Source organism: Coregonus lavaretus (assembly GCF_964263955.1).
Source record: "Coregonus lavaretus genome assembly, contig: HAP1_SCAFFOLD_2984, whole genome shotgun sequence".
NCBI classification, from domain to species: Eukaryota; Metazoa; Chordata; class Actinopteri; order Salmoniformes; family Salmonidae; genus Coregonus; species Coregonus lavaretus.
This window is the reverse complement of record NW_028158882.1, coordinates 4901-32863: the sequence shown is the minus strand read 5'-3', so window position 1 is coordinate 32863 and position 27963 is coordinate 4901. Positions and strand designations below refer to the sequence as shown.

The 27963-nt window shown below is 44.3% G+C and overlaps 1 protein-coding gene across 1 annotated transcript; it reads right to left on the bottom strand.

Moving 5' to 3' along the window:
* Nucleotides 1-495: 495 nt before the first annotated feature.
* On the bottom strand, nucleotides 496-27963 carry LOC311123510 (uncharacterized protein; the record flags this gene model as incomplete). Its single annotated transcript, XM_084197766.1, has 7 exons — nucleotides 496-716; nucleotides 12065-12316; nucleotides 13027-13161; nucleotides 14742-14781; nucleotides 20309-20386; nucleotides 26724-27670; nucleotides 27856-27963. Coding segments are annotated over 7 exons (1781 nt in total), but the record flags the coding sequence as incomplete, so codon positions are not given.

The following is a 27963-nucleotide window of genomic DNA, read 5'->3' as shown; positions in this document are numbered from 1 at the left end:
AGAGAGACAGAGAGAGACAGAGAGAGAGAGAGAGAGACAGAGAGAGAGAGACAGAGAGACAGAGACAGAGAGACAGAGAGAGACAGAGAGAGAGAGAGACAGAGACAGAGAGACAGAGACAGAGAGACAGAGAGAGACAGAGAGAGAGAGACAGAGACAGAGAGAGAGAGAGAGAGACAGAGAGAGAGAGACAGAGAGAGAGAGAGAGAGAGACACAGAGAGAGAAAGAGAGAGAGACAGACAGACAGAGAGAGAGAGACAGAGAGAGAGAGACTGCGGTGCCTGTCCTTTATGTCCTCTGTCCCCTGGGCGTGTTCTGCTCCATCAGCCTGTCCCCTCTCCCCTGGGCGTGTTCTGCTCCAGCTCCATCAGCCTGTCCCCTCTCCCCTGGGCGGGTTCTGCTCCAGCTCCATCAGCCTGTCCTCTCTCCCCTGGGCGTGCTCCAGCTCCATCAGCCTGTCCCCTCTCCCCTGGGCGGGTTCTGCTCCAGCTCCATCAGCCTGTCCCCTCTCCCCTGGGCGTGTTCTGCTCCAGCTCCATCAGCCTGTCCTCTCTCCCCCTGGGCGTGTTCTGCTCCATCAGCCTGTCCCCTCTCCCCTGGGCGTGTTCCAGCTCCATCAGCCTGTCCTCTCTCCCCTGGGCGTGTTCTGCTCCTACTCTCTGAGCTGTCTCTGAGGTTGTGATGTCTGTGTGGGCATACCTGGTGGAGCCCCCTACTGGACAGGAAGACCAACAACAACCAGTGACTACAACATCATGGGACTTTACAAGAACATACAAACAGTGTCCTGATCATCCTGCCTTCTCCTGAAATGTTGTCTTGCACACTTTGCTTCTAACAATCCTAAATCCATGATGGGGAGTGTACACTTTGGTAGAAGGGTGGTGAATGGGGACACACAATAGAAAAACACACAGAGCCAATGGCTTTGAGCAGGTTCTGTGTTTCATAATAGGATATTATTACAGTAAGATCCCAACAGTATGTATTATATTCAACCTTAGGTCATAAAGACGTCATATTGAACCATTATAATGAATACACTTGGGGATCTCAGTGTGCTGGAGACATCATTGTTTTTGCTGATGGACACCAATTTCTGAACAATAAATCATAAATTACTTTTATATTGCTGGGTTGCTGATGAAGGCTACGGACCCAAAACTCGTTGGTTTTAACAATAAAGTAGGATTTTTTTTTATCAACTTCCACTATCCTCCAAGAGTTGCTGAATCTCTTCTTCAGTCTGCTACTCTATTCATACACCGTGGTTGGAGAGAGAGATAACATCAGTGTTTCTCTATTCATACACCTTGGTTGGAGAGAGAGATAACATCAGTGTTTCTCTATTCATACACCGTGGTTGGAGAGAGAGATAACATCAGTGTTTCTCTATTCATACACCGTGGTTGGAGAGAGAGATAACATCAGTGTTTCTCTATTCATACACCGTGGTTGGAGAGAGAGATAACATCAGTGTTTCTCTATTCATACACCGTGGTTGGAGAGAGCGATAACATCAGTGTTTCTCTATTCATACACCGTGGTTGGAGAGAGAGATAACATCAGTGTTTCTCTATTCATACACCGTGGTTGGAGAGAGAGATAACATCAGTGTTTCTCTATTCATACACCGTGGTTGGAGAGAGAGATAACATCAGTGTTTCTCTATTCATACACCGTGGTTGGAGAGAGAGATAACATCAGTGTTTCTCTATTCATACACCGTGGTTGGAGAGAGAGATAACAACAGTGTTTCTCTATTCATACACCGTGGTTGGAGAGAGAGATAACATCAGTGTTTCTCTATTCATACACCGTGGTTGGAGAGAGAGATAACATCAGTGTTTCTCTATTCATACACCGTGGTTGGAGAGAGAGATAACATCAGTGTTTCTCTATTCATACACCGTGGTTGGAGAGAGAGATAACATCAGTGTTTCTCTATTCATACACCGTGGTTGGAGAGAGAGATAACATCAGTGTTTCTCTATTCATACACCTTGGTTGGAGAGAGAGATAACATCAGTGTTTCTCTATTCATACACCGTGGTTGGAGAGAGAGATAACATCAGTGTTTCTCTATTCATACACCGTGGTTGGAGAGAGAGATAACATCAGTGTTTCTCTATTCATACACCGTGGTTGGAGAGAGAGATAACAACAGTGTTTCTCTATTCATACACTGTGGTTGGAGAGAGAGATAACATCAGTGTTTCTCTATTCATACACCGTGGTTGGAGAGAGAGATAACATCAGTGTTTCTCTATTCATACACCGTGGTTGGAGAGAGAGGTAACATCAGTGTTTCTCTATTCATACACCGTGGTTGGAGAGAGAGATAACATCAGTGTTTCTCTATTCATACACAGTGGTTGGAGAGAGAGATAATATCAGTGTTTCTCTATTCATACACCGTGGTTGGAGAGAGAGATAACATCAGTGTTTCTCTATTCATACACCGTGGTTGGAGAGAGAGGTAACATCAGTGTTTCTCTATTCATACACCGTGGTTGGAGAGAGAGATAATATCAGTGTTTCTCTATTCATACACCGTGGTTGGAGAGAGAGATAATATCAGTGTTTCTCTATTCATACACCTTGGTTGGAGAGAGGTAATATCAGTGTTTCTCTATTCATACACCGTGGTTGGAGAGAGAGATAACATCAGTGTTTCTCTATTCATACACCGTGGTTGGAGAGAGAGATAACATCAGTGTTTCTCTATTCATACACCGTGGTTGGAGAGAGAGATAACATCAGTGTTTCTCTATTCATACACCGTGGTTGGAGAGAGAGATAACATCAGTGTTTCTCTATTCATACACCGTGGTTGGAGAGAGAGATAACATCAGTGTTTCTCTATTCATACACCGTGGTTGGAGAGAGAGGTAACATCAGTGTTTCTCTATTCATACACCGTGGTTGGAGAGAGAGATAATATCAGTGTTTCTCTATTCATACACCGTGGTTGGAGAGAGAGATAATATCAGTGTTTCTCTATTCATACACCTTGGTTGGAGAGAGGTAATATCAGTGTTTCTCTATTCATACACCGTGGTTGGAGAGAGAGATAACATCAGTGTTTCTCTATTCATACACCGTGGTTGGAGAGAGAGATAACATCAGTGTTTCTCTATTCATACACCGTGGTTGGAGAGAGAGATAACATCAGTGTTTCTCTATTCATACACCGTGGTTGGAGAGAGAGATAACATCAGTGTTTCTCTATTCATACACCGTGGTTGGAGAGAGAGATAACATCAGTGTTTCTCTATTCATACACCGTGGTTGGAGAGAGAGATAACATCAGTGTTTCTCTATTCATACACCGTGGTTGGAGAGAGCGATAACATCAGTGTTTCTCTATTCATACACCGTGGTTGGAGAGAGAGATAACATCAGTGTTTCTCTATTCATACACCGTGGTTGGAGAGAGAGATAACATCAGTGTTTCTCTATTCATACACCGTGGTTGGAGAGAGAGATAACATAAGTGTTTCTCTATTCATACACCGTGGTTGGAGAGAGAGATAACATCAGTGTTTCTCTATTCATACACCGTGGTTGGAGAGAGAGATAACATCAGTGTTTCTCTATTCATACACCGTGGTTGGAGAGAGAGATAACATCAGTGTTTCTCTATTCATACACCGTGGTTGGAGAGAGAGATAACATCAGTGTTGCTTTCCGTATTACTGGTGGCTGTCAGTAGATTATCATTGATATTACAGTATACTGCTGTAAACTCAAGGACAGTTTTAGCCCATTGGTGATTACACCATAATGACCTGTCTTTATCAAGGACAGCTTTAACCCACTGGTGATTACACCATAATGACCTGTCTTTATCAAGGACAGTTTTAGCCCATTGGTGATTACACCATAATGACCTGTCTTTATCAATGACAGTTTTAGCCCATTGGTGATTCCACCATAATGACCTGTCTTTATCAAGGACAGTTTTAGCCCATTGGTGATTACACCATAATGACCTGTCTTTATCAAGGACAGTTTTAGCCCATTGGTGATTACACCATAATGACCTGTCTTTATCAAGGACAGTTTTAGCCCATTGGTGATTACACCATAATGACCTGTCTTTATCAAGGACAGTTTTAACCCATTGGTGATTACACCATAATGACCTGTCTTTATCAAGGACAGTTTTAACCCATTGGTGATTACACCATAATGACCTGTCTTTATCAAGGACAGTTTTAACCCACTGGTGATTACACCATAATGACCTGTCTTTATCAAGGACAGTTTTAGCCCATTGGTGATTACACCGTAATGACCTGTCTTTATCAAGGACAGTTTTAGCCCATTGGTGATTACACCATAATGACCTGTCTTTATCAAGGACAGTTTTAGCCCATTGGTGATTACACCATAATGACCTGTCTTTATCAAGGACAGTTTTAACCCACTGGTGATTACACCATAATGACCTGTCTTTATCAAGGACAGTTTTAGCCCATTGGTGATTACACCATAATGACCTGTCTTTATCAAGGACAGTTTTAACCCATTGGTGATTACACCATAATGACCTGTCTTTATCAAGGACAGTTTTAACCCACTGGTGATTACACCATAATGACCTGTCTTTATCAAGGACAGTTTTAGCCCATTGGTGATTACACCATAATGACCTGTCTTTATCAAGGACAGTTTTAGCCCATTGGTGATTACACCATAATGACCTGTCTTTATCAAGGACAGTTTTAACCCACTGGTGATTACACCATAATGACCTGTCTTTATCAAGGACAGTTTTAACCCATTGGTGATTACACCATAATGACCTGTCTTTATCAAGGACAGTTTTAACCCATTGGTGATTATACCATAATGACCTGTCTTTATCAAGGACAGTTTTAACCCACTGGTGATTACACCATAATGACCTGTCTTTATCAAGGACAGTTTTAACCCATTGGTGATTATACCATAATGACCTGTCTTTATCAAGGACAGTTTTAACCCACTGGTGATTACACCATAATGACCTGTCTTTATCAAGGACAGTTTTAGCCCATTGGTGATTACACCATAATGACCTGTCTTTATCAAGGACAGTTTTAACCCACTGGTGATTACACCATAATGACCTGTCTTTATCAAGGACAGTTTTAACCCATTGGTGATTACACCATAATGACCTGTCTTTATCAAGGACAGTTTTAACCCATTGGTGATTACACCATAATGACCTGTCTTTATCAAGGACAGTTTTAACCCACTGGTGATTACACCATAATGACCTGTCTTTATCAAGGACAGTTTTAACCCATTGGTGATTACACCATAATGACCTGTCTTTATCAAGGACAGTTTTAACCCATTGGTGATTACACCATAATGACCTGTCTTTATCAAGGACAGTTTTAACCCATTGGTGATTACACCATAATGACCTGTCTTTATCAAGGACAGTTTTAACCCATTGGTGATTACACCATAATAACCTGTCTTTATTAAAGCTATTAATTATATTACTTCAATAGTAAAACTATTAATGAGCTATATAATTGTTGTTATTGAATCAACTACTTATTTTATTATATATGCCATAAACTTATTTTCACTTTATTATTAAAACAATTACTTAAAGGAAAATTCCACCTCAAAACGATATTTTGGTAAAAGTGCATCATACCGGTTGTATTTCTGTATTTTGAAAGTTGTATAAGGACACCATCGTGTTCGTGAGAAGACCGATTTTCGGGATGTCTCATGGTCTGACAAGCACAGCTATAACTCGGCCACCTTATTATTTTTTATTATTTAGTCATTTAGCAGACGCTCTTATCCAGAGCGACTTACAGGAGCAATTAGGGTTAAGTGCCTTGCTCAAGAGCACGTCGGCAGATTTTTCACCTAGTCGGCTCGGGGATTAGAACCAGCGACCTTTCGGTTACTGGCACAACGCTCTTAACCACTAAGCCACCTGCCCCAGATGCAGAGGAACGACGTAGACTGATGCGGTGGATTGAGACGTAGCCCATGCAAAATAAAACCCCAGATATCTCTGGCTTAAACTGAGTGGTTTTGATGGGGATTTTTTTATTACGTTATGTCAATAGACTCATAAGGATATTAACATCTGTGTTTATCAAAGATAGTGAAAGCACTGGGTGGCCGTACTTACATTTTCTAATAAAAGCTAAATTAGTATTTAATAATGTATTTACATCCCTGTCAAATGAACCTTTGTGAACAGCGGTGTTCATCACTTCAACTACCAGTGGACCTAATTGGTTCCAACAGCTTAGTGGTTAAGAGCGTTGTGCCAGTAACCGAAAGGTCGCTGGTTCTAATCCCCGAGCCGACTAGGTGAAAAATCTGCCGACGTGCCCTTGAGCAAGGCACTTAACCCTAATTGCTCCTGTAAGTCGCTCTGGATAAGAGCGTCTGCTAAATGACTAAAAATAAATAGACCTCAGGAGGAAAACCGTCCCAACCAGGTGATCTGCCTTTATTCCTGTTATCTAGTGTCCTTTTGACTTCATAGAGAGAGAAGCTTCCTCTGTTGAGAGAAGAGGAGTTCTTCTATCTTTTAAAAAAAAGGACTCGATCTGTCTTGGTGTGGATGTACAATCAGAGGTGGACAATTCTTTCTAGAAAGGGAGAATCTTTGGTTGGTTCATTTGGGTTCTGATAGTAATTCTCCTGTTTCAGATTCAATAGTTGCTTCATCAGCTAATTGATCGTTACTGCGTAGCTCGTTAGCCAGTAGACGACCTGGTGGATTACCATGGATGGTTTATCAGCTAATTGATCATTACTGCGTAGCTCGTTAGCCAGTAGACGACCTGGTGGATTACCATGGATGGTTTATCCGCTAATTGATCATTACTGCGTAGCTCGTTAGCCAGTAGACGACTGGGTGGATTACCATGGATGGTTTATCCGCTAATTGATCATTACTGCGTAGCTCGTTAGCCAGTAGACGACCTGGTGGATTACCATGGATGGTTTATCCGCTAATTGATCATTACTGCGTAGCTCGTTAGCCAGTAGACGACCGGGTGGATTACCATGGATGGTTTATCAGCTAATTGATCATTACTGTGTAGCTCGTTAGCCAGTAGACGACCGGGTGGATTACCATGGATGGTTTATCAGCTAATTGATCATTACTGTGTAGCTCGTTAGCCAGTAGACGACCTGGGTGGATTACCATGGATGGTTTATCAGCTAATTGATCATTACTGTGTAGCTCGTTAGCCAGTAGACGACCTGGTGGATTACCATGGATGGTTTATCAGCTAATTGATCATTACTGTGTAGCTCGTTAGCCAGTAGACGACCTGGTGGATTACCATGGATGGTTTATCAGCTAATTGATCGTTACTGCGTAGCTCGTTAGCCAGTAGACGACCTGGTGGATTACCATGGATGGTTTATCAGCTAATTGATCATTACTGTGTAGCTCGTTAGCCAGTAGACGACCGGGTGGATTACCATGGATGGTTTATCAGCTAATTGATCGTTACTGTGTAGCTCGTTAGCCAGTAGACGACCTGGGTGGATTACCATGGATGGTTTATCAGCTAATTGATCATTACTGTGTAGCTCGTTAGCCAGTAGACGACCGGGTGGATTACCATGGATGGTTTATCAGCTAATTGATCGTTACTGTGTAGCTCGTTAGCCAGTAGACGACTGGGTGGATTACCATGGATGGTTTATCAGCTAATTGATCATTACTGTGTAGCTCGTTAGCCAGTAGACGACTGGGTGGATTACCATGGATGGTTTATCAGCTAATTGATCATTACTGTGTAGCTCGTTAGCCAGTAGACGACCGGGTGGATTACCATGGATGGTTTATCAGCTAATTTATCGTTACTGTGTAGCTCGTTAGCCAGTAGACGACCGGGTGGATTACCATGGATGGTTTATCAGCTAATTGATCGTTACTGTGTAGCTCGTTAGCCAGTAGACGACCGGGTGGATTACCATGGATGGTTTATCAGCTAATTGATCGTTACTGTGTAGCTCGTTAGCCAGTAGACGACCGGGTGGATTACCATGGATGGTTTATCAGCTAATTGATCATTACTGCGTAGCTCGTTAGCCAGTAGACGACCTGGTGGATTACCATGGATGGTTTATCAGCTAATTGATCATTACTGCGTAGCTCGTTAGCCAGTAGACGACCTGGTGGATTACCATGGATGGTTTATCAGCTAATTGATCATTACTGCGTAGCTCGTTAGCCAGTAGACGACCGGGTGGATTACCATGGATGGTTTATCAGCTAATTGATCATTACTGCGTAGCTCGTTAGCCAGTAGACGACCTGGTGGATTACCATGGATGGTTTATCAGCTAATTGATCATTACTGCGTAGCTCGTTAGCCAGTAGACGACCTGGTGGATTACCATGGATGGTTTATCAGCTAATTGATCATTACTGCGTAGCTCGTTAGCCAGTAGACGACCGGGTGGATTACCATGGATGGTTTATCAGCTAATTGATCGTTACTGCGTAGCTCGTTAGCCAGTAGACGACCGGGTGGATTACCATGGATGGTTTATCAGCTAATTGATCATTACTGCGTAGCTCGTTAGCCAGTAGACGACCGGGTGGATTACCATGGATGGTTTATCAGCTAATTGATCATTACTGCGTAGCTCGTTAGCCAGTAGACGACCGGGTGGATTACCATGGATGGTTTATCAGCTAATTGATCATTACTGCGTAGCTCGTTAGCCAGTAGACGACCGGGTGGATTACCATGGATGGTTTATCAGCTAATTGATCGTTACTGCGTAGCTCGTTAGCCAGTAGACGACCGGGTGGATTACCATGGATGGTTTATCAGCTAATTGATCATTACTGCGTAGCTCGTTAGCCAGTAGACGACCGGGTGGATTACCATGGATGGTTTATCAGCTAATTGATCATTACTGCGTAGCTCGTTAGCCAGTAGACGACCGGGTGGATTACCATGGATGGTTTATCAGCTAATTGATCATTACTGCGTAGCTCGTTAGCCAGTAGACGACCGGGTGGATTACCATGGATGGTTTATCAGCTAATTGATCATTACTGCGTAGCTCGTTAGCCAGTAGACGACCGGGTGGATTACCATGGATGGTTTATCAGCTAATTGATCATTACTGCGTAGCTCGTTAGCCAGTAGACGACCGGGTGGATTACCATGGATGGTTTATCAGCTAATTGATCATTACTGCGTAGCTCGTTAGCCAGTAGACGACCGGGTGGATTACCATGGATGGTTTATCAGCTAATTGATCATTACTGCGTAGCTCGTTAGCCAGTAGACGACCGGGTGGATTACCATGGATGGTTTATCAGCTAATTGATCATTACTGCGTAGCTCGTTAGCCAGTAGACGACCGGGTGGATTACCATGGATGGTTTATCAGCTAATTGATCATTACTGCGTAGCTCGTTAGCCAGTAGACGACCGGGTGGATTACCATGGATGGTTTATCAGCTAATTGATCATTACTGCGTAGCTCGTTAGCCAGTAGACGACCGGGTGGATTACCATGGATGGTTTATCAGCTAATTGATCGTTACTGCGTAGCTCGTTAGCCAGTAGACGACCGGGTGGATTACCATGGATGGTTTATCAGCTAATTGATCGTTACTGCGTAGCTCGTTAGCCAGTAGACGACCGGGTGGATTACCATGGATGGTTTATCAGCTAATTGATCGTTACTGCGTAGCTTGTTAGCCAGTAGACGACCGGGTGGATTACCATGGATGTTATGGTTGAGTCTAACTCAATGGATACCAAACTCTGTCTTATCAATATTATTATTATTATTATTATTATTATTATTATTATACTTATTATTATACTTATTATTAACTATTATCAATAGATTTAGTTCTGTCTTGACTTTGTTTGTTGAAAACGCTCCAACGTCGTTTAAACAACTTTTCCAATTCTGATATCTTCTTTAATTGTGATTTATTCATTTATTTAATTGTGATTTAGTCACCTTTGGTGGCATCCCATAGAATCCGGGGGGGGGGGGGGGTCATTGACGAATTTTCGTTAATAATTTTGAATTCATCCAATTCAGTTTTAAATTGTCACAGAACGTTTTATTTTGTAGTAAGGAAACATTACTACTGGTGCTCCCGAGTGGCGCAGCGGTCTAAGGCACTGCATCTCAGTGCTAGAGGCGTCACTACAGACCGAGTGGAGCAGCGGTCTAAGGCACTGCATCTCAGTGCTTGAGGCGTCACTACAGACCCCCCTGGTTCGATTCCAGGCTGTATCACAACCGGCCCGTGATTGGGAGTCCCATAGGGGCGGCGCAACAATTGGCCCAGCGTCGTCCGGGGTTTGGCCGGTGTAGGCCGTCATTGTAAATAAGAATTTGTTCTTAACTGACTTGCCTAGTTAAATAAAAGGTTAAAAATTAAAGCTGTTTGAGGAGATTCTGAAGCCCTTTGGACCTTGGTACCATTTAGGATCCATTCATCCTCATAATAACTAGACAATCCAGATAGTTTGAGCGTCGCTAGAATAGCTGGTTTGTCTCTGCATCATTCTACTGGGAAAACAACGCACAGCAATATATCATCATTGGAAGTCTCTCCAAATGGAACCCTATTCCCTATACAGTACACTACTGTTGACCACAGCACCATGGGAATACAGGGAATAGGGTGTCATTTGGGGATTGTATTTTGATAAAGCAGAGGATTGTGTGCAGCGAGCCGAGCGGTTAAATCAATTCCTGTGTTCAGCTTCAGTCAACGATTTAATGAGTGATTTTCCTGCCAATTACACACTCTGTTTCCATGACGACCGACTGACACCGCTTCTGTGTGTGTGTGTCTGTGTCTGTGTGTGTGTGTGTGTGTGTGTGTGTCTGTGTGTGTGGAGGGACTCAGTCGCTCTCTTCTCCCATAACTAAGCCTGTCTAAGTCTATAATTCCATCAACGTGATCAATTCATTTCCTCCAAACTACACAGAAGAGTTGAAGCCTTATAATCTTCTTGGCACCACTATTCACAACTTATTTGACGTTTTAAAGGAATGAAGGAAACGGGACGAGAAAAGTCACTTTAGACAGCTAAGAAACAGACAGAGTCAATGGCACCCTATTCCCTGTATAGTGTAAAGGGCCCACAGGGATCTGGTCCAAAGTAGTGCACTATATAGGGAATAGGGTGCCATTCTCTGGTCTAAAGTAGTGCACTATATAGGGAATAGGGTGCCATTCTCTGGTCTAAAGTTGTGCACTATATAGGGAATAGGGTGCCATTCTCTGGTCTAAAGTAGTGCACTATATAGGGAATAGGGTGCCATTCTCTGGTCTAAAGTAGTGCACTATATAGGGAATAGGGTGCCATTCTCTGGTCTAAAGTAGTGCACTATATAGGGAATAGGGTGCCATTCTCTGGTCTAAAGTTGTGCACTATATAGGGAATAGGGTGCCATTCTCTGGTCTAAAGTAGTGCACTATATAGGGAATAGGGTGCCATTCTCTGGTCTAAAGTAGTGCACTATATAGGGAATAGGGTGCCATTCTCTGGTCCAAAGTAGTGCACTATATAGGGAATAGGGTGGCATTTGGGACACAGATAGAGATAGAGCAACACTTGAGCTAAGGGACAGCCAACCAGCTAGTCAAACCAGCCAGCCAACCAGCAAGTCAAACCAGCCAACCAGCCAGCCAGTTAGTCAAACCAGCCAGCTAGTCAAACCAGCCAACCAACCAGCTAGTCAAACCAGCCAACCAACCAGCTAGTCAAACCAGCCAGCCAGCCAGCTAGTCAAACCAGCCAGCCAACCAGCTAGTCAAACCAGCCAGCCAACCAGCTAGTCAAACCAGCCAGCCAACCAGCTAGTCAAACCAGCCAGCCAGCCAGCTAGTCAAACCAGCCAGCCAACCAGCTAGTTAAACCAGCCAGCCAACCAGCTAGTCAAACCAGCCAGCCAGCCAGCTAGTCAAACCAGCCAGCAAAACACTTGAGCCAACATGGAAAGCCGCAAACACTGAGCCGAAATGGGAAACATCTAAAATGGCCATGTGAGAAGGGTTGGTGTTCTTACTGGGTCTGTGCAGCTGCAAAGAGTTACCTCTCGCTGCAGTGGTGTTGGTGGAAACTGGCCCACCGTAGGGCTCAGACTGTAGATCCAGCTCCATGTAGAGCAGCTCTCTGCTAGCTCTGTTAGCTTTAGCCGCGGGGCTAACGGGGATGTTGACGTAGTTCACACTGGGGTCGCTGTGGTGATGGCGACGCCTGTCCAGGACTGATGACATCATCATGGTAGAAGCATCCGGAGGGAACTTAAAGAAACTCCCTGGGAGAATGACAGAGAGACAGTCAGACAGACACTCCCTGGGAGAATGACAGAGAGACAGACAGACAGACACTCCCTGGGAGAATGACAGAGAGACAGTCAGACAGACACTACCTGGGAGAATGACAGAGAGACAGACACTACCTGGGAGAATGACAGAGAGACAGACAGACAGACACTACCTGGGAGAATGACAGAGAGACAGACACTACCTGGGAGAATGACAGAGAGACAGACAGACAGACACTACCTGGGAGAATGACAGTCAGACAGACACTACCTGGGAGAATGACAGAGAGACAGTCAGACAGACACTCCCTGGGAGAATGACAGAGAGACAGACAGACAGACACTCCCTGGGAGAATGACAGAGAGACAGACAGACAGACACTCCCTGGGAGAATGACAGAGAGACAGACAGACACTTATGGGAAACAGGACCATTGAAATAGAATATCATTCTGTGAGCAGGACAACATGTAAAGTGTGCTGCAATGTCAAATGTACATTTCAAAGAAGTTTGATTAAACGGATGGAGCGGTATGAGTAACCTAAGATTATCAACAGCCATATTTTCAAACCCTCACGATGAAGGATATGTCCACATTTAAACAGATAAAAGACAAACCTTTTAAAGTCAAGTAGATCGTGTCATGTTAGTAAAACGATATCAAATAAAAACAACAACAACCAGGATGCATTGCTCTCACCACCAGAGACTGAGGTTTGTCTGCTTAGGGTCATCGTGCCGGGGGGAGGTGGGGGCGTGGTGGAATAGGAGGGTGAGAGAGGGTGAGAGAGATCCGCCTCACCCCGCCATACCTCTCTACACTGGGGGGATGTATCTGAGAAAAGTAGGGCAGTATTGAATGTTAACACCAACAGGTTTATGAATATATAGAGACCATATAGTCCTGCTACAATGTTACTATTAGAATGATTTATGAATATATAGAGAAATACAGAAAGACAGACAGACAGACAGACAGACAGACAGACAGACAGACAGACAGACAGATGCAGAAAGACAGACAGACAGACAGACATATGCAGAAAGACAGACAGACAGACAGACAGACAGACAGACGCAGAAAGACAGACAGACATATGCAGAAAGACAGACAGACAGACAGACAGACAGACAGACAGACAGACAGACAGACAGACAGACAGACAGACATATGCAGAAAGACAGACAGACAGACAGACAGACAGACAGACAGACATATGCAGAAAGACAGACAGACATATGCAGAAAGACAGACAGACAGACGCAGAAAGACAGACGGACAGATGCAGACAGACAGACAGACAAACAGACAGACAGATGCAGACAGACAGACAGACATATGCAGAAAGACAGACAGACAGATGCAGAAAGACAGACAGATGCAGACAGACAGACAGACATATGCAGACAGACAGACAAACAGACAGACAGATGCAGACAGACAGACAGACATATGCAGAAAGACAGACAGACAGACGCAGAAAGACAGACAGATGCAGACAGACAGACAGACATATGCAGAAAGACAGACAGACAGACAGACATATGCAGAAAGACAGACAGACAGACAGACATATGCAGAAAGACAGACAGACAGACAGACAGACAGACAGACGCAGAAAGACAGACAGACATATGCAGAAAGACAGACAGACAGACAGACAGACAGACAGACAGACAGACAGACAGACAGACAGACAGACAGACAGACAGACATATGCAGAAAGACAGACAGACAGACAGACAGACAGACAGACATATGCAGAAAGACAGACAGACAGACAGACAGACATATGCAGAAAGACAGACAGACAGACGCAGAAAGACAGACGGACAGATGCAGACAGACAGACAGACATATGCAGACAGACAGACAAACAGACAGACAGATGCAGACAGACAGACAGACATATGCAGAAAGACAGACAGACAGATGCAGAAAGACAGACAGATGCAGACAGACAGACAGACATATGCAGACAGACAGACAAACAGACAGACAGATGCAGACAGACAGACAGACATATGCAGAAAGACAGACAGACAGACGCAGAAAGACAGACAGATGCAGACAGACAGACAGACATATGCAGACAGACAGACAAACAGACAGACAGATGCAGACAGACAGACAGACATATGCAGAAAGACAGACAGACAGACAGACAGACGCAGAAAGACAGACAGACATATGCAGAAAGACAGACAGACAGATGCAGAAAGACAGACAGACAGACAGACGCAGAAAGACAGACAGACAGATGCAGAAAGACAGACAGACGCAGACAGACAGACAGACAGACGCAGACAGACAGACAGACAGACAGATGCAGAAAGACAGACAGACAGACAGACGCAGACAGACAGACAGACAGACAGACAGACAGATGCAGAAAGACAGACAGACAGACAGACCTGGTGTTGGGGAGAGTCCTGAATGTGAAGGGCTGTTTGTCTAAAATGGAACCGAAAGAGGAAAATATTAGATAACACAATATACTACAGTACATTATACTAAAGCACATTATACTACAGTACATTATACTACAGCACATTATACTACAGCACATTATACTACAGTACATTATACTAAAGCACATTATACTAAAGCACATTATACTACAGTACATTATACTACAGCACATTATACTACAGCACATTATACTACAACACATTATACTACAGCACATTATACCACAACACATTATACTACAGCACATTATACTACAGTACATTATACTACAACACATTATACCACAACACATTATACTACAGCACATTATACTACAGTACATTATACTACAGTACATTATACTACAACACATTATACTACAGCACATTATACTACAACACATTATACTACAGTAAATTATACTACAACACATTATACTACAACACATTATACTACAACACATTATACTACAACACATTATACTAAAGCACATTATACTACAACACATTATACTACAGCACAATATACTACAGTACATTATACCACAACACATTATACTACAGCACATTATACTACAATACATTATACTATAACACATTATACTACAGTACATTATACTACAACACATTATACTACAGTACATTATACTACAACACATTATACTACAGCACATTCTACTACAGTACATTCTACTACAGTACATTCTACTACAACACATTATACTACAGTACATTATACTACAACACATTATACTACAGTACATTATACTACAGTACATTATACTACAACACAACACATTATACTACAACACATTATACTACAACACATTATACTAAAGCACATTATACTACAGCACATTATACTACAACACATTATACTACAACACATTATACTACAGCACAATATACTACAGTACATTATACTACAGCACATTATACTACAGCACATTATACTACATCACATTATACTACAACACATTATACTACAGCACATTATACTACAGCACATTATACTACAGCACATTATACTACAGCACATTATACCACAACACATTATACTACAGCACATTATACTACAATACATTATACTATAACACATTATACTACAGTACATTATACTACAACACATTATACTACAGTACATTATACTACAACACATTATACTACAGCACATTATACTACAGTACATTCTACTACAGTACATTCTACTACAACACATTATACTACAGTATATTATACTACAACACATTATACTACAGTACATTATACTACAACACATTATACTACAGTACATTATACTACAACATATTATACTACAACACATTATACTACAACACAACACATTATACTACAACACATTATACTACAGCACATTATACTACAACACAACACATTATACTACAACACATTATACCACAACACATTATACTACAGTACATTATACTACAGTACCTAATACTACAACACATTATACTACAATACAACACATTATACTACAACACAACACATTATACTACAACATATTATACTACAGTACATTATACTACAACACATTATACTACAACACATTATACTATAATACAACACATTATACTACAACACAACACATTATACTACAACACATTATACTACAGTACATTATACTACATCACATACTACAGCACAATATACTACAGCACATTATACTACAACACATTATACTACAGTACATTATACTACAGCACATTATACTACATTATATACTACAGCACATTATACTACAGCACATTATACTACAACACATTATACTACAGTACATTATACTACAGCACATTATACTACAGCACATTATACTACAACACATTATACTACAGTACATTATACTACAACACATTATACTACAACACATTATACTACAGCACATTATACTACAACACATTATACTACAACACATTATACTACAACACATTATACTACAGCACATTATACTACAGCACATTATACTACAGTACATTATACTACAACACATTATACTACAGCACATTATACTACAGTACATTAAACTACAACACATTATACTACAGTACATTATACTACAACACATTATACTACAGTACATTATACTACAACACATTATACTACAGTACATTATACTACAACACATTATACTACAGTACATTATACTACAACACATTATACTACAGCACATTATACTACAACACATTATACTACAGTACATTATACTACAGCACATTATACTACAGCACATTATACTACATTATATACTACAGCACATTATACTACAGCACATTATACTACAACACATTATACTACAGTACATTATACTACAGCACATTATACTACAGCACATTATACTACAACACATTATACTACAGTACATTATACTACAACACATTATACTACAACACATTATACTACAGCACATTATACTACAACACATTATACTACAACACATTATACTACAACACATTATACTACAGCACATTATACTACAGTACATTATACTACAACACATTATACTACAGTACATTATACTACAACACATTATACTACAGTACATTATACTACAACACATTATACTACAGTACATTATACTACAACACATTATACTACAGTACATTATACTACAACACATTATACTACAGCACATTATACTACAACACATTATACTACAACACATTATACTACAACACATTATACTACAACACATTATACCACAACACATTACACTACAGTACATTATACTACAACACATTATACTACAGTACATTATACTACAGTACATTATACTACAGTACATTGTACTACAGTACATTATACACACTCTCCCTCTCTTCTATCTTTTTAGGAGGCGTTTTCTTCAGGTTATTGATTTGTCTGATTTGGTTATTCAAACCCATGGCATTGCTTTTCTTATATCACTTTTCTTTGACAACACACTGAGTTTGACAAGTTCTCTTTGATAACACTGTGAGGATGATGACTGTTAATCTGATTAGTTCTCAGCGCTCAACAGATGGAGGAGGGAACACACTGTGTTGCGTTCCAAATGGCACCTTATTCCCTATATAGTGCACTACTTCCTACCAGGACCATAGGCACCGTATAGGGAATAGGGTGCTATTTGGGACACAGTCGTTGTTTGGGCAGAGACACATGGGAAGGTTAAAGTCAAGGAGATAGTGAGTGTTAAGATGTTGTTGTTGTTGTTGTTGGAACAATAAATTGTCGGTGAATACTTCACACTTACACTCGTAGCAGAGCTGAAAGAGGAACCTTTCTCAAAAATAATAATATATGCCATCTAGCAGAAGCTTTTATCCAAAGCAACTTACAGTCATGCTGCATTCAGTTTACATATGGCTGGTTCCGGGAATCAAACCCACAACCCTGGTGTTGCAAGCTCCATGCTCCACCAACTGAACCATACATGACCACTACGAACATGGTGACCACACCAAGCTCCATGCTCTACCAACTGAACCATACAGGACCACTACTAACATGGTGACCACACCAAGCTCTACCAACTGAACCATACAGAACCACTACTAACATGGTGACCACACCAAGCTCCACGCTCTACCAACTGAACCATACAGGACCACCACTAACATGGTGACCACACCAAGCTCCACGCTCTACCAACTGAACCATACAGGACCACTACTAACATGGTGACCACACCAAGCTCCACGCTCTACCAACTGAACCATACAGGACCACTACTAACATGGTGACCACACCAAGCTCCACGCTCTACCAACTGAACCATACAGGACCACTACTATCATGGTGACCACACCAAGCTCCACGCTCTACCAACTGAACCATACAGGACCACTACTAACATGGTGACCACACCAAGCTCCACGCTCTACCAACTGAACCATACAGCGCAACCACTACTAACATGGTGACCACACCAAGCTCCACGCTCTACCAACTGAACCATACAGGACCACTACTAACATGGTGACCACACCAAGCTCCACGCTCTACCAACTGAACCATACAGGACCACTACTAACATGGTGACCACACCAAGCTCCACGCTCTACCAACTGAACCATACAGGACCACTACTAACATGGTGACCACACCAAGCTCCACGCTCTACCAACTGAACCATACAGGACCACTACTAACATGGTGACCACACCAAGCTCCACGCTCTACCAACTGAACCATACAGGACCACTACTAACATGGTGACCACACCAAGCTCCACGCTCCACCAACTGACCCATACAGGACCACTACTAACATGGTGACCACACCAAGCTCCACGCTCCACCAACTGAACCATACAGGACCACCACTAACATGGTGACCACACCAAGCTCCACGCTCTACCAACTGACCCATACAGGACCACCACTAACATGGTGACCACACCAAGCTCCACGCTCTACCAACTGAACCATACAGGACCACTACTAACATGGTGACCACACCAAGCTCCACGCTCTACCAACACATACATGTTATTCAATCATTTCATCCAAACTGCTCGCGAACGTCAACGAGTGCCTGCGCAGCCAGGCGCTAAAATATAAATGTTAGAAGCTTGATGCGCTGCAACGTCCCGCCTCATTGGTTTTTAGGAGCATATAGCCGCATGGGTGATTGAAAGATGAACTGAGGTCCACACTCCAGTCCAGTTGGTGGCGGTAATGCACCTTAAAGTTGGTTGCCAACCGCCATATAAAATCCACAGAAGAAGAAGACTGAACTAGGAGAGATTACTAGAAAATAACTACACTGAACAAAAATATAAAATATACATGTAAAGTGTTGGTCCCATGTTTCATGAGCTGAAATAAACGATCCCAGAAATGTTCCATACTTGCAAAAAAAAATGCTGAGGACTATTTCTGTCTGTATAAAGCCCTTTTGTGGGGAAAAACTCATTCTGATTGGCCCAGGGTCACCCATGGCTGCGCCCCTGCCCAGTCACGTGAAATCCATAGAGCCTAATTAATTTATTTCAATTGACTGATTTCCTTATATGAACTGTAACTCTGTAAAATCTTTGAAATTGTTGCATGTTACGTTTATATTTTTGTTCAGTGTAGGTTTCCCATTTTATCCGTGGATTAATTGTCGGAGTAGAGAACACACGACTTTGTGTAACTCAAAATGAGTCGATATTCTACAAAGATCCAGCAAAAATAAATGACATTTCAGGTAAAATAACAACCCAATGTTTATATCCCAGGAAACATTTGCTAGCAACAGCAAGCTAGCGGGCTAGCTAAATGTCCATGAACGTTTATAATGTGTTTCGACATGTCCCCAAATTTAATATAGTTGGTTCAGAGTTGGTTTTGATATTTCTACCCTGTTTGTCCTGATCGTCTGGCGTGGACGGACAAACTTAACATGCGCTCGTTGGCGCACGGGGGCGTGGCCGGTGTAGTCGGCATGTTAGGCATCAGTTAAACGTTTAAAAAAAAAACTAAGGGGTTAGCTAAAAGTATCTTTGCACATGCTGTCAATAACCACAACCACACGACGTGTCATCTTACCTGCGTAACACATCTCTTTCTAGCTGAGAACCATTGCTCGTGGGTAATGTAGTTGTGATCTATACAGGGATGATGACTCTGGATGGGGGGACAAACGGATGAGAGAGGTGGGGTTAAACTACAACCATGGTGGTAAACCAGACCTGGGTTCAAATACTATTTCGAAATCATTTCAAATACTCGGATCTGTGTTTGCTTAAGTTGTGCCTGGCATAATGGACCAATGGGATAGTCCTAAAGCGGCAAGCCCCGCCCACTAGCCCCTCCAGACAGACTAGAGCAAACAATCAAAGCATTTGAAAGATTTCAAATAGAATTTGAACCCAGGTCTGGTCATGGTATGTTCAGAGGATAATACTTATGATGAAACAGAGCCATTCACAGCCAGTCAACAACAACATGTTGAATGTAAAGGTGAGAGAAGGAAGACTTAGTGTCTTATTGTCTTGAAGAGGGAGTATTGGAGAGGACAGACATAGTCAGGGGTTCACAGGGTCAACATGAATTCTTCAGTCACACACACACACACACACACACACACACACACACACACACAGCAGGGCAACACACACACACACACACACACACACACACACACACACGCGTCGGTATATGTTTGAACCAACTGCCCTAGAAATAGAATGAATCGAACGGGCGTTGACTTGAATGGGGACGCCCGTCCTATTCATTATATTTCTATGCATTTAATCCTATCCGATTGCCCTAGATATGGAAGCTGTGCTCGACAGAGGAGGGGAAGATGTATGTAGTGCTCGACAGGGGAGGGGAAGATGTAGTGTTCGACAGGGGAGGGGAAAATGTAGTGCTCGACAGGGGAGGGGAAGATGTAGTGTTCGACAGAGGAGGAGAAGATGTAGTGCTCGACAGAGGAGGGGAAGATGTAGTGCTCGACAGGGGAGGGGAAGATGTAGTGCTCGACAGGGGAGGGGAAGATGTGTGTAGTGCTCGACAGGGGAGGGGAAGATGTAGTGTTCGACAGGGGAGGGGAAAATGTAGTGCTCGACAGGGGAGGGGAAGATGTAGTGTTCGACAGAGGAGGAGAAGATGTAGTGCTCGACAGAGGAGGGGAAGATGTAGTGCTCGACAGGGGAGGGGAAGATGTAGTGCTCGACAGGGGAGGGGAAGATGTATGTAGTCCTCGACAGGGGAGGGGAAGATGTAGTGCTCGACAGGGGAGGGGAAGATGTAGTGCTCGACAGGGGAGGGGAAGATGTAGTGCTCGACAGGGGAGGGGAAGATGTAGTGTTCGACAGGGGAGGGGAAGATGTAGTGCTCGACAGGGGAGGGGAAGATGTAGTGCTCGACAGGGGAGGGGAAGATGTAGTGCTCGACAGGGGAGGGAGAGATGTAGTGCTCGACAGGGGAGGGAGAAATGTAGTACTCGACAGAGGAGGGGAAGATGTAGTGCTCGACAGGGGAGGGGAAGATGTAGTGTTCGACAGAGGAGGGGAAGATGTAGTGCTCGACAGGGGAGGGGAAGATGTAGTGCTCGACAGGGGAGGGGAAGATGTAGTGCTCGACAGGGGAGGGGAAGATGTAGTGCTCGACAGAGGAGGGGAAGATGTAGTGCTCGACAGGGGAGGGAGAAATGTAGTACTCGACAGGGGAGGGGAAGATGTAGTGCTCGAAAGAGGAGGGGAAGATGTAGTGCTCGACAGGGGAGGAAAAAATGTAGTGCTCGACAGGGGAGGGGAAGATGTATGTAGTGCTCGACAGGGGAGGGGAAGATGTATGTAGTGCTCGACAGGGGAGGGGAAGATGTAGTGTTCGACAGAGGAGGGGAAGATGTAGTGCTCGACAGAGGAGGGGAAGATGTAGTGCTCGACAGAGGAGGGGAAGATGTAGTGTTCGACAGAGGAGGGGAAGATGTAGTGCTCGACAGAGGAGGGGAAGATGTAGTGCTCGACAGAGGAGGGGAAGATGTAGTGTTCGACAGAGGAGGGGAAGATGTAGTGCTCGACAGAGGAGGGGAAGATGTAGTGCTCGACAGGGGAGGGGAAGATGTAGTGCTCGACAGGGGAGGGGAAGATGTAGTGCTCGACAGGGGAGGGGAAGATGTAGTGCTCGACAGGGGAGGGGAAGATGTAGTGCTCGACAGGGGAGGGGAAGATGTATGTAGTGCTCGACAGGGGAGGGGAAGATGTAGTGCTCGACAGGGGAGGGGAATAAGCTGGAATCAACAGAAAGGGGAAGAAGCTGAGCTCAACAGAAAGGGGAAGATGCTGAGCTCAACAGAAAGGGGAAGATGTATGTAGTACTCGACAGGGGAGGGGAAGATGTAGTGCTAAACAGGGGAGGGGAAGATGTAGTGTTCGACAGGGGAGGGGAAGATGTAGTGCTCGACAGGGGAGGGGAAGATGTAGTGCTCGACAGGGGAGGGGAAGATGTAGTGCTCGACAGGGGAGGGGAAGATGTAGTGCTAAACAGGGGAGGGGAAGATGTAGTGCTCGACAGGGGAGGGGAAGATGTAGTGCTCGACAGGGGAGGGGAAGATGTAGTGCTCGACAGGGGAGGGGAAGATGCAGTGCTCGACAGGGGAGGGGAAGATGTAGTGTTCGACAGAGGAGGGGAAGATGTAGTGCTCGACAGGGGAGGGGAAGATGTAGTGCTCGACAGAGGAGGGGAAGATGTAGTGCTCGACAGAGGAGGGGAAGATGTAGTGCTCGACAGGGGAGGGAGAAATGTAGTACTCGACAGGGGAGGGGAAGATGTAGTGCTCGACAGGGGAGGGGAAGATGGAGTGCTCGACAGAGGAGGGGAAGATGTAGTGCTCGACAGGGGAGGGAGAAATGTAGTACTCGACAGGGGAGGGGAAGATGTAGTGCTCGACAGGGGAGGGGAAGATGTAGTGCTCGACAGGGGAGGGGAAGATGTAGTGCTCGACAGGGGAGGGGAAGATGTAGTGCTCGACAGAGGAGGGGAAGATGTAGTGCTCGACAGGGGAGGGGAAGATGTAGTGCTCGACAGGGGAGGGGAAGATGTATGTAGTGTTCGACAGGGGAGGGGAAGATGTAGTGCTCGACAGGGGAGGGGAAGATGTAGTGCTCGACAGGGGAGGGGAAGATGTATGTAGTGCTCGACAGGGGAGGGGAAGATGTAGTGCTCGACAGGGGAGGGGAATAAGCTGGAATCAACAGAAAGGGGAAGAAGCTGAGCTCAACAGAAAGGGGAAGATGCTGAGCTCAACAGAAAGGGGAAGATGCTGGTATCAACAGAAAGTGGAAGAAGCTGGTATCAACAGAAAGGGGAAGAAGCTGGTATCAACAGAAAGTGGAAGAAGCTGGTATCAACAGAAAGGGGAAGAAGCTGGTATCAACAGAAAGTGGAAGAAGCTGGTATCAACAGAAAGTGGAAGAAGCTGGTATCAACAGAAAGGGGAAGAAGCTGGTATCAACAGAAAGGGGAAGAAGCTGGTATCAACAGAAAGGGGAAGAAGCTGGTATCAACAGAAAGGGGAAGAAGCTGGTATCAACTAAAGCAAAGCTCTTAAGAGTAGATGTAATACATCAGGAGAGAAGTGGCCAATTAGGCGCCACAGTGACATCAGAGAGGGAGGGCAGTCTGAGGGGCATAACAGAACAGTCACCAGCACCATCAAGAAAGGAGACACACTGGCACCCAATCTGTCTCCTCAAAGGCAGAGGAACACAGGGCCTACTGGGTCTCACTCTTAGAATTAGAATCACTGTCTATGTATTCCAGAACACACGGCACATGTTGTTCTAGAACATGTTGATGGCTGAAGTCTTCAGAGACATCATACAAATATTTACTCTATACACAATATGGCTTGGTTCCACTGAGAGACCATGTCCGAAGAAAGGAAAATTACAAACACGGCTCTTCAAGTTACAAACACGTCTCGTCTCTTCAAGTTACAAACACGGCTCTTCAAGTTACAAACACGTCTTGTCTCTTCAAGTCACAAACACGGCTCTTCAAGTTACAAACACGCTCGTCTCTTCAAGTTACAAACACGTCTTGTCTCTTCAAGTCACAAACACGGCTCTTCAAGTTACAAACACGCTCGTCTCTTCAAGTTACAAACACATCTCGTCTCTTCAAGTGTTTCGGTCCGTTTCTTTCTTCACATCTGATCACTGCTCTTCAGAGCCTCGCTAAGACACACACAATCCCAGACACACACACATTGAAACAGCTGTCACTGAAATCCAGGAATCACTACAAATTTTGTTGATTTTCATTCAGTCTCTGAAGATAATCCGAACGATGTATTAAATGGCACCCTATTCCCTAGATAGTGCACCAGAGCCTGGTCTAAAGTAGTGCACTATATAAGGAATAGGGTGTCATTTCAGAGGCCTACCAAAAGCTCCCTTTTTTCAAACAGAAATCAATTAGAGACGAACGGGGGGCAGCGAGATAGAGTCTGCTTCCCAAATGGCATCCTAATCCTTATAGGGCTCCACTTTTGATCAGAGCTCCATAAAGGTAAGTAGTGCACTATGTAGGGAACAAGGGTACCATTTGGGATGTAGCCAGAGGGAGGCAGGATTATAATAATAATAATTATCACAGGACTGATGCAGAATCTCTTTCAGGAGGGTTTTGATCTAAACAACAACATGTTTTTTTCTCTCTCTCTCTCTCTCTCTCTCTCTCTCTCTCTCTCTCTCTCTCTCTCTTCTCTCTCTCTCTCTCTCTCTCTCTCTCTCTCTCTCTCTCTCTCTCTCTCTCTCTCTCTCTCTCTCTCTCTCTCTCTCCCTCCCTCCCTCCCTCCCTCCTCTCTCTCCCTCCTCCCTCCCTCCCTCTCTCTCTCCTCCCCCTCTCTCTCCCCTCTCCCTCCCTCAGACACGGAGCCAAATGAAGCCTAGGAATCTATTAGCATTGTAATAAGGTCTTCATCAACCTGGCAAAGGCTTTCCACTCTGTCAACCACCACATTCTTATTGGCAGACTAAATAGCCTTGGTTTCTCAAATGACTGCCTCGCCTGGTTCACCAACTACTTCTCAGATAGAGTTCAAGGTGTCAAATCGGAGGGCCTGTTGTCTGGACCTCTGGCAGTCTCTATGGGGGTGCCACAGGGTTCAATTCTCGGCCGACTCTATTCTCTGTGTATATCAATGATGTCGCTCTTGCTGCTGGTGACTCTCAGATCCACCTCTACGCAGACGACACCATTTTGTATACATCTGGCCCTTAATTGGACACGGTGTTAACAAACCTCCAAACGAGCTTCAATGCCATACAACAATCCTTCCGTAGCCTCCAACTGCTCTTAAACACTAGTAAAACTAAATGCATGCTCTTCAACCGAACGCTGCTTGCACCCGCCCACCCGACTAGAATCACTACTCTCGGCGGGTCTGACCTAGAGTATGTGGACAACTACAAATACCTAGGTGTCTGGTTAGACTGTAAACTCTCCTTCCAGACTCACATTAAGCATCTCCAATCAAAAGTTAGATCTAGAATCGGCTTCCTATTTCGCAACAAAGCCTCCTTCACTCATGCTGCCAAACATGCCCTCGTAAAACTGACTATCCTACCGATCCTTGACTTCGGCGATGTCATTTACAAAATAGCTTCCAACACTCTACTCAGCAAATTTGATGTAGTCTATCACAGTGCCATCCGTTTTGTCACCAAAGCCCCATATACTACCCACCATTGTGACCTGTACTCTCTCGTTGGCTGGTCCTCACTACATATTTGTCGCCAAACCCACTGGCTCCAGGTCATCTATAAATCACTGCTAGGCAAATCCCTGTCTTATCTTAGCTCACTGGTCACCATAGCAACACCCACCCGTAGTCTGCGCTCCAGCAGGTATATCTCACTGGTCATCCCCAAAGCCAACACCTCCTTTGGCCGCCATTCCTTCCAGTTCTCTGCTGCCAATGACTGGACTGGAACGAATTGCAAAAAATCTCTGAAGCTGGAGACTCTTATCTCCCTCACTAGCTTTAAGCATCAGTTGTCAGAGCAGCTTACCGATCACTGCACCTGTACACAGCCCATCTGAAATTAGCCCGCCCAACTACCTCATCCCTATATTGTTATTTATTTTGCTCATTTGTACCCCAGTATCTCTATTTGCACATCATCTCTTGCACATCTATCATTCCAGTGTTAATACTAATTGTAATTATTTTGCACTATAGCCTATTTATTGCCTTACCTCCATAACTTGCTACATTTGCACACACTGTATATATATTTTCTGTTGTATTTTTGACTTTATGTTTTGTTTTACCCCATATGTAACTCTGTGTTGTTGTTTTTATCGCACTGCTTTGCTTTATCTTGGCCAGGTCGCAGTTGTAAATGAGAACTTGTTCTCAACTGGCTTACCTGGTTAAATAAAGGTTAAAATAAAATGTTTAAACAATTTTTTTTTTTTACGTTCAGAAGTTACAGAGTTGTATTACCTGCGTTCCTCCACACACTGGACAGCCAGGTAACAGCAGAGGTCTGGGCGTAGGGGGCTGCCTCGTGGTCCCTACCCGCTGGAGAGAGGCCTCGGTGGGGGTGGAGGGGAGGGAAGGACACCCATGCCCCTGGATCTGTCCTTGACCTCCATGACCTCCACCGAGCCGCCTGTCCCTGCCCGGTTCCGGTGCTCCTCCCTGGGGCGGAGGATCCCTGAAGGCCAGGGTGTGGAGGATGTTCCTGGGGCTGTCGTAGTGTAGTCTGAGATGGCTGGGTGCCTGGTACTCCTCACTCTGCCACCGGGGGGCGCTAGAGCTATAACCACTAGTCCTGGAGGAGGAGGAGGAGGAGGAGGAGGGGGGGGGGCAGGAGGAGGAGGAGCAAGAGGGGGGGCAGGAGCAGGGAGCAGGGGGGGAGAGAGGGCCGGGCTCAGGGGTCATTATGGACAGAGGAGGAGGTGGAGGAGGTAGAGTGGGAGGAGGAAGAGGAGGTAGAGAGGGAGGAAGAAGAGGAGGTAGAGAGAGAGGAGGGGGAGGTAGACTAAGGACAGACCCAAACTCCTCCCCTCCTCCCTGACTGGCTGTGTCCAGGCTGCCCGTACAGGAAGAGAAGCTCCCGGAGTAAGATGATTGGCTGCTGGCCGTGGCGATGCCGATCCCGCTGTCCAATGAGCTTTGGCGCCCGCTGTCGTGGAGACTGCGAGTATGGGAAGGCGGTTTGAAAGGAGAGCGGTTCATGACAGCATTATAGAGTTGCTCGTCCAGATTGGCCGAGGACCTCGCAGTAGGAGGGGCCGACAGGGTCTCGGTTGAGGAAGTGGGGCGTTTTGGCTCTGGCCACAAAGGAAGGTGGCTTCCGTAGCTGGCGTCTGATTGGCTGGAGGAGGAGGAAGAGATACTGCTGCGGTCATCCCCGGCAACGGAGGTGCTGTAACTGGAGGTGGAGGCTGGGGAGGATATTATTGATTAGATGATTGATTGATTGATTGATTGATCAAAGGTCAATTGAGTAAAGGTCAAATTATTTCAGATTAAATTGAATGATACCAACTACATAACTTATTGATGGTTCAAATATAGTCAGGATATTAACGGAAAACTGGGATTATTGACTGATGAATTGATGGATTACCTGTGCTGCTCTGTCTACTGCTGTGGGATAGCAGACTGAGTCTTCTCTCTAGTTCTGATGCTTCATGGTTGATCCTCTCCTCTGAGGAGGACCGGCTAGCACTGGGAT